Here is a 9,857-nt window from a genome sequence, read left to right on the forward strand (position 1 = left end):
AACTATAGATAGTCTACAATATTCTATATCGATTAAATAATGGTATGTATATAATATACCTACCGACAGGTGTGGCCGATATGGTTAACATTATTATGATATGACGCTGTATATTATTATTGTGCAGTACATCGTTATTTGATAAAATAATTTCTGATAAATGTGTATACCTAATACCTATAGTTTATAGTATCGAAGTAATTTAATAGAAGGAAAATAGACAGTGGTTTGGACCATGGTTCGAGTGACAGGGACACTATATAAATCATCGTCGTTGTAAGTTTCTGAAGCGCTTATAGACAAATATAATATTATACAGGTATAACGTCGAACGATCAGGTTGATAGTGTATAACGTCTAACACACACACACACACACACACACACACACACACACACACACACACACACACACACACACACACACACACATTATATATATGTATAGGTGTGTGTATATATATAATCGGTCGTCAAAATCGGTTTTTGTCCACTGGCGCAAAACACGCCACTGCGTTGTAAGGACTACCACAATAGTTGTATAGGTACTATAATAATATTATTATATTATTATAAAGAGACCGATATAATCATCACACGCTTTGAAACTTTAGGAAACGTGTCCAAGTTTGACAAAAGTTTGTTAATCTAGAACGAAAATATCGACAAACTTATAAATATTAAAAAAAATTATGGCAGGATACCACGAAGTGGAAAAATTTCGACTGTGCTAATACTTGTAACATGACGTGCCTTAGTAATACGTTATTACACTACACATTTTGGCACAATATTCACAAGGAGCTTTTTATACATATAGCAAACTACAAAGTTAAAATAAATTACGATTAGTGATTTATTGGTTATTGACTGATTTTAAAATTACTATTTAAAATTAAAACACTTTTATTATACAAATAAATATACAATATATAATATATAATATACAATAAATATATTTTATTACATAATATATTGTTTTCAAATTTTACGATTTCTCTACGTAAATAATCTCCTTGATGGCTTGATGTTATCTTCAGATTAATTATATTAGTAGTGTTTACTGTCTCTGTATCAATTAAATTTAATACATTTAGATGTGTTAAAAATTAAGACTAAAAATTTTGGAAGGCAATTATATTTGCTTCCTTTTGCACAATGCAAGTATTGTTTTCACATTTACTGAGTGAATACCAAAATATATTTTTATTTTCACGGTAGACAATAGTTCCCGAATTATAACAAAAGTAATGCCTTATTTTAAAGCTAATTCCGAAAATAAATTCCGAAAAAACTTAGCACTTTTATATTGAGATTTAGATAATAAAATTATAATTTTATATTTGGCGGGAAACTGCTAAAAATCATAAAAGAAAATCTATTTGTTATAACGTACTTATGTACATAATACTATTATATAGTTTAAAGAACGGTTCTAAACCATTATGCGTGTTTTTTGCTTATGTTGTAATATTAATTATTCGTTGATTTTGGTTTATGAATATATGATTTCATAAACTTGCAGTAAAAATGAACGTCATGGGTTGGACATTGAAATAATAATAATTTCTATTTCGTTTTAAGTAGGTAGGTCGTGAATTTTGGATGTCATGACACTTTATTCACTACGTGCCTTCTACCATTATACGTCAAGTCCGATAACCAAAAACACTCCTCCGTCCTCAACTAGCAGTGGAAAACAACGTCGAGTTGTAACAGTCACCGAGTAAAAGCAAAATAGCGTTTCGTTGGATCACAAATTTCGGATGTCAGCTCTATAGGTATAATATAATAAAGTGCGTATTATGGTGGTATTCTCGTTTCCTGTCAACTGCTGTTGCAACGTTTGTCTACGTCCGAGGTGATAACGTTGATTTTTAAAACGGCTTTAACATTTGGCCTAACATCTATGTGGGTCGTATATTTTTTAACGAAACCGACGTAAAAATATTTTATACAATAAGAAAAGTAGAAATAAATATTTAGTGACAAATTTTGTAAGCCTTACAAATACTTTTAAACTTTAACTACGGTTAAAGATATACCTAGTATATATTTAATCGTGTACTTTACTTTAATAGTGATATAGCTAATTTATTTTGAATTTTGGAAAAAAGTTATAAATAGTTGTGATTGTGTAGTGATTTTAATTGATTTGCCGTAAATATGATTTTTTCCATTTTAAATTTTTAGTACCAATACATACAAATTACGTTAAAATATCCAACTGTATTTATAATTTTCTTTGATTGCATAAGAAATTATTATAATGGTTATAATTTGGAAACGGATTATAATTTAAATAAATATTTTCATGTAGTATAACATCGGAATGTTTTCGACATGTATTAATGTTTATTTAATTTCAAATGAGCTGATGCTAATTTTATTTTAAATATTTTTTAATATTTTACAAATTAATAGACGTATCCTGTATTCTAGAATTTCTGTTTTTATTTAGTTATTTCGCACTTATATCTGATAGTTTTAGATTATTAGTTTAAACTATTTCAAAACAGGAAGCTTCTATAATATCATTAACCGATATATAATGCTCAACAGCAATAATTGGAATGTGTTCCTAGAGGAATTAGAGTTTTAACCAATTTAAAATTACAAAATATATTGTAAAAAACCCAGGATTTAACACTGTTATGTTGATAAGGGATATACTATTAAACAAAATTCCAAAAAGCATTCAGAAATAGAATACAAATCAAAATGATTAGCGTGTATGAAATATGTACTTTAGGGTGACCATACGTCCCGTATTATACGGGATTGTCCCGTTTTTCCACTTTGTGTCCCGTTGTCCCGACAAAAGTTATACGGGACGCATTTTGTCCCGTATTTTCAAGTAGGTCCCGTATTATTCCCGTTTTTCTCTTTATTGTTAATTTATAATTTTATAATTTTTTTTTTTTTTATTCTACGATATTTTTGTATCACAATATTCAATAAAACATCTAATCTATACTTATCAGAATTATTTTTAGATTCTTGTCTTAACAATAAATTATTATAATTGCTGCGAGTTGAAAATAGAGAACTAATAATGTCACATTATTATCGACACGTTAAACCGACGATTATAAATACTAATGATATAACGATAACGTACAAAATGTTATTAATATTATTATATTGATGTGTGACGTCGTCTACTAAATAAGTACAATTCCATTCACCACAACCAGTTTGTTGTCAAATATAATGTCTATTTTTATTTTATAATATCTATGTAAAATTATAAATATAATTTGTTATTAATATTTATACGTGAGTGTCGAGTTCACGATGACATTCACAGTGTAGTCGTAGTCGTAGTGACGTATTGACGTGTCACGTGTAGTTTATTAAGCTTATTTAAAATTCAGTGTACCATAATACCTAATTTGTTTTTTAAAATGCCCAAAAGACGGTGCGTTTTTACTCCACAATTAAAATTAGAATTTCCTTTTTTACAAGATGCTGACGAAGTAGGAAAAATATTTTGTACCATATGTAAGTCAGTGTTTTCTATAGAACATGGTGGACGTTCAGACATAACACAACATGTTACAAAAGTAAAAAAACATTTACTGGCATTATCAGCTGCATCAAAACACGAAAAGGTAACTTCTTTTTTTTTAAAAAATGATCCGAGTGGGTCCACTGACGAAAGTAGACGTACTGCAGCACAAGAAGGGATATTCGCATTTCATACCGTGATACACAATCACTCATTTCGATCAATGGACTGCACATCATCTCTTTTAAAACAAATGTATAATAAAAAATTTACATGTGCGAGAACTAAGGCTGAATCGATTGTTTTAAATGTGTTAGCTCCTTTCGCCATGCAACAAATTTATAAGGAAATAGAAAATATAAATTTTGCTACAATTATGATAGATACTTCTAACCATAAGAACCTAAAAATCGTACCAATTTTAATACGTTATTTCAAACCAAATTCGGGAATACAAATCAAAGTTTTTGAAGTAACAAATTTAAAAGGAGAAACAGCAAATATTTTATCAACTTATATAATTGAAAGTTTAAAAAAGCATAAGTTGTCAGATAAAATTGTTGCATTTTCTGGAGATAATTGCAATACTAACTTTGGAGGTGTTTTAAGAAAAGGATCAAATAATGTTTTTTCAATTTTAAATAACAATTTAAAAACGAATATTTTTGGAGTAGGTTGCGCTGCTCATATTTTGCACAACGCTATGCAATCAAGTGCTGATGTGTTACCTATTGATGTAGAAATCATAGTTAACAAAATTTTTCAATTTTTTCATATCTATACAGTTCGAGTTGAACATTTGAAAGAGTTTTGTGAATATGCAAATGTTGAATATAAAAATATTCTTGGAAGTGTAAAAACTCGTTGGTTATCCTTATTACCTGCAATAACAAGAATTATTGATATTTACCCGGGCTTAAAATCATACTTCGAGAAACAAGAAAAGTGTCCTACAATATTAAAATCGTTTTTTAACGATCCTATGTCTATAGTGTGGTTTCATTTTTTACAAAGCCAATTAAAGGTTGTCTGTGATACTGTAACTAAAATAGAAGGAGATAAAATATCAGCCTGTGAAGTTGCAGAGGAATTAGAAATTTTAGTTGGAAAAATAAAAAATAGAAAACATCTAAACTTCCTTACAACAAATATTTTATCGCTTTTAAATGATTTAAAAAACAATAATATGTATAATGAAAGCTCATTCAAAAAAAGTACTGATCTATTTTATAATACTTTTTTATCTTACGTAGAAAAATGGGGTTGCCACTTTGACCAGTTGAAAATATTTCATTGGGTCCAACTAATAAACTGTCCTACTTGGGAAAATGTTCAAAAATGTATTAAATTTCTTATGGAAAACAACCGAAATAATTCTAACATAAAATTAGATGAAGATAATTTATTTGATGAATTCAGTCATGTAGAACAAATTTTTAAATCACGAATTCATGAATGGCAAAAAAATTCCGCTAAAGTAGAAGTTAAGTGGTGTGAAATATTTGAATACACTAAAGCTCATAACATTGATACAACTAACATATCAAAAATCGTAGAATATTCTTTGGCAATTCCTGGTACAAATGCTGCAGTAGAACGGATTTTTTCAACCATTAATGTGTTGTGGACAGATGAAAAAAATCGATTTTTGGTTGAAACTATCAAATCAATTATAATCGTAAAAACACACTTTAAAAACTTATCTTGTAATGAGTTTTATAATATTCTATTAAAAGAAACTAGGTTACTTGATGAAATCGGTTCAGCACAAAAGTATACAAAAACATCAAAAGAAGAAATTTACATGCCATCGTCATCAAAATAATTTTTTTTTGGACTTTTGTGTACATATTATACTTATTAATATTTTATTTGTATTTAAAAACTATTATACAACATACATTTAATTTGTTTTTTTTATATTAATATATTTAGTTAAAATTAGAATTTCCTTTTTTTTTTTTTTTTAGTTAAGTAACTAAAGTGTCCCGTATTTTTATTTTATTTTTATGGTCACCCTAATGTACTTATCACTTCAGTTGATGCAGAGAGAAAATTCAGTCGTTATAAAGAAATACTAACATCCGTCATTTTAAATTTGAAAATTATAGGTTCTTTCTAATGGTTTCTCTCACGTTTTCCCTCTCCATTTGGATGATTCATAATAAAAAAAAATTTTATTATGTATTACTTTTACTTATAATAACTTCTATATTATTTTCAGTTTAAATATTTCAATATTATAAATAAATATCTATTAAGTAATAAATAAATATTATTTTTAATTTTATATTAAATTGAAATCCGTTCCCCATAGTTATAATAATCAATATTCATTGTGTTATCAGCAGATTGCAATTATTTTAAATAGACATAAAAGATTAACATATCATACTAATATGTCCACGTCAGCAGCTGCTTATTGATGTTTTAATACCAAATTTCCAATTTAAATCAACAAGTATAAAAAGTCTTGCCGTTTAAAAAATTTACGGAATCACTGTAGGACTTTACCATCACGCTTAAATGTCTTAAATTTACAATTCAAGAATATCTTTAAGTAAATGTATCTAAATATAAATAATAAATATAATTATAAACAATAAAAATATAATGCTATTATAGACGTCTAAAATTAATTTTTGTGATTTTATAATAATAAAAACAATTTTTTACTATAAAAGTTATAAAAAATCTATTGGTGGTTTTTAAAATTAATTTTAATAATGAACTGTTTAGAGAAAATTGTTTATTTTCTATAAAAAATATGAATTTACAAACTATCCTTTACCTAAATATTTACATAATCCTATTGTCCTGATGTGATTATTATAAACTTATAAATATTTGTATTGTAATTTATTTTTAATTTTAGTATAGTTTCACATTAATTTTATTTTGTATAGATACATTATACTATATGGTTGTGTTGATCATCGATTTATTTTTTTATTTTTAGTAAACAAATATATAATTTATCTATTCAAATGATTAATAAGTACTTTGCAAAAACAAGTTTTTACTACGACCATATTTTCCATTGCCTATAATTGAAAAACAGATACTAAACAGATACTGTGGTATTAAACAATTCTTTTATTAAAGAGACCTTTAAGAATTATATATTACTATTATTTTACACATAAATGTAAGACATATAAATAAAGCTAAAAGAAATTGAATATTGAATACGCGTGTCTGCGAAAGAACAAAACGATTTTTTGAATTCAATTTTTTAGTTATACCCACGGGAGCTTTAAACGCCCACTTTTGGGAAACTTGCTGAAAACGTGTTAATTATTTAAAAGAAAAAAAGAACGGGTACAGAGTTTTACACTTATTTAACACGTGATGCGAGACCTTTAAAGTAGTTTTGCCAAATCTCCTTGACTCAAACATTAGCTAGCTCTTATATAATATAATTTAACAGAGTAACGTGTACAATATAATTTGTAGTTCTACGTGATCATACTTTCTGCAGATATCGATCGTAATCATCATTACAAAATATTTAATGTTGAAGGAAATTATTACGAATTTACTTCATACGTGTGTCAACTGTCAAATTAATAATTGCCAGGCACATGTAAGCAACCTGATTTAATAAAAATTGTTATCTGTTCCCCGGATCCGATAATAACATAATAACAATTTTAAAACATAATATTATTATATATATGCATTTATAATACCCAACTTTGAGAACTATTTAATAACATAGTATACTAACTATGTCCAACTCTTTAGCTACTTATACTCACCGTAGATATCTAAATACACTAAATAATTTATTTTCTCGAAGGTGGATGAATTAATTAAACAAATTTATAGTAGTAAATTAAGTTGAGTTCTAAGTTAATAGTTAACAAACAATAAATTTAATTTTAAAAGATTAAATTTAATGTTGATAAATATATAAAGTTAAAAATATATAATTAAAAAAAAGAGTTTTATTTCTCAAATATCACCTAGCTAAACAATTTGGGCATCTTTCAAAAACTTTAAAACTTTAAACCACAACTAATTATTTGTCAACATTTCATACTGCTATTTTTATTTATTGCTCATTATGTAGTTGTAGTGGGGTTTAGGTAATTACACATCTGTGTCAACGAAATTGTTGGATCGAGGAAATTTAATTTGTTTATTTGTATTTAATATTAACGTATACATCTTGGATAATGCAAAATGATAATAATTTAATTAGTTATAATTATTATGGATATGAATAAACATGAACCATAATTTTAATATAACGTATTGTTTTAAATTTTTTAAACATTTACGATTAGATACTTAAACTAGTAAAATTATTAAGTATATTAAAAAAAAAAAATCACTTATCAACCGAGTAAAAAAGTATATAATTATTCAACTCAATTTAACTAAACGTTTATATAATATGAAAAAATAATGTAGAAAAAAATCAAAGTAAAAATTTAAGTGTAAAAGCATGAATAGAATAATATTCATATAATTTCACTATTACATAAGATGTATTATTAAATACTGTCGTTACTATTGAAGTTGATATTTAACCCTGTTCAGAATTTTTAAAGGTTTAACACAATTTAGCTTATTATTACGTTTATGACAAACGAAATTTTAGGAAATTATTTTTAATACTCTCCTAAATGGTTTAATATAATAATTTCGTAAAATATATTCAATTGTCTTAATCCTAATGTATTTATGTCTGTTTAGAGCAAGTAAATAATATTATCATAGTAATTTTGTTGAAAATTGAAAACCTAAGTAAATAAATTTGTTTATTTTGTTAATGGTGATTTAGATATCCATCGATATAATGATGTAATTTAAACCAATGGAGCTATATTTATGAAAATGAATTATTATTTTCAATATAAACATTTTATAGTATTGGTATTTTATTACAGCAATAAGTTTTTACAAACTCAAATTATATATCGTAGCAAGCAATTGCAAATATATTGCGATTTTATACTTCTATTTTCTAAACTTAAGAGACTAAAAAATTTAGATAATGATGATGAGTATTTATCATAAATATTTATTGTATGTACAAAAATTGTGAATCTTTAAATTCATTGTAAAATTTTCAATTAATCAAAAATTGCAAAAATTAGTAAAAGCTTCAATTCAGTATTTATTTAAGATTTAATTACAGTTTATTTGGAATTGTCTTTGTTATATCATTATATCATCAGTCATCAGTCTCATCTATCCTATCATATAAAAAAACACATCAATTATGGATAAAAGAAAGCACATTCTTAACTAATTTGATGAAAGATGATGCTTTATAAAAAAAAAAAAAAAACATTTTTTAAATTACTGAAAATTTGCAGAAGCATCAAAAATAATTAAAATCATCTATATTTTGCATTTAATTAAATAAAGTTTATAATATTATCAATTTAAATTCAAATAAAAACAAAATAAAATAATGTTTCATGCTTGTTTTAATTGTATAAATAAATAAATCACAAAAATAAAACAATATGGATTTTTCGGTTGAATTTAACAAATAACAATACTATTTGATACAAATATTTTACACACACGAAAGTGTATAGAATATTATGATGTACATAATATTTCTTATTTATTTTTTGATCATCATGTTTTAAAAAAATATATACATATATATATATATATATGAAACAGAAAATTTGAACCTTGATCAAATTAAAAAAAAAGTTTTGTATTTTAATGACCTATTTTTTTGTTGGTAGATTTCAAATATTTACAAACGCTTCAGTTTGTATAACGCAAGTTAACTTTTTTTTATACAAGCTAGTTTTAACAAATAATATGTATATTTATGTATATAAATTAAATTTAAAAATATTTTACTGTAAACTACAGTTTTTAGATTATTATTTATTTTTTATTTATCTTGGCCGTTTAAAATAAATAAATAATTAGGTATTTAATTTTAATAAATTATTTAAGTAACTAAAATCTATATAGTTTTTAACTATCATCAACCTATTTCGTCTATTTTACGAGAACTTGCTTTTATACTCAACTGCTCTAAAAGCCATAATATGCTTGCATTATCGTTCCAGGCGTTCCAGCAAGCAGTTAAAAATGTTCTAAGTTTTTAGATTTTCTTAAGACACGAATGATAAAACAAACGAATATCAGTAATTAAAGTCTATGTACTGAGCAATAATATTATAATTTGAATTGTTTACTAACGTATTAAATTAAATTGAATTATAATTGAATTAAATGCATTTACGAGTAATGATAAAAATAAAGATATCTTTGTTATTAAAATTGGTTTATCACATGTATAGTGGAACGCGTATGACAAAAATAATGTTTCTGGGTTTAAACAAAAATTAAAATTAACACAC

General features: G+C 25.2%; 1 protein-coding gene across 1 annotated transcript; it reads left to right on the forward strand.

Moving 5' to 3' along the window:
• The first annotated feature begins 2,757 nt into the window (after nucleotides 1-2,757).
• Nucleotides 2,758-5,489, forward strand: LOC132923156 (uncharacterized). The gene has a single exon (XM_060986988.1). It carries the CDS (start codon nucleotides 3,407-3,409, stop codon nucleotides 5,333-5,335), a length of 1,929 nt encoding a protein of 642 aa, XP_060842971.1. The 5' UTR covers nucleotides 2,758-3,406; the 3' UTR covers nucleotides 5,336-5,489.
• Nucleotides 5,490-9,857: the final 4,368 nt, after the last annotated feature.

The sequence above is a fragment of the Rhopalosiphum padi genome, chromosome 2 (genome assembly GCF_020882245.1).
Source record: "Rhopalosiphum padi isolate XX-2018 chromosome 2, ASM2088224v1, whole genome shotgun sequence".
NCBI classification, from domain to species: domain Eukaryota; kingdom Metazoa; phylum Arthropoda; class Insecta; order Hemiptera; family Aphididae; genus Rhopalosiphum; species Rhopalosiphum padi.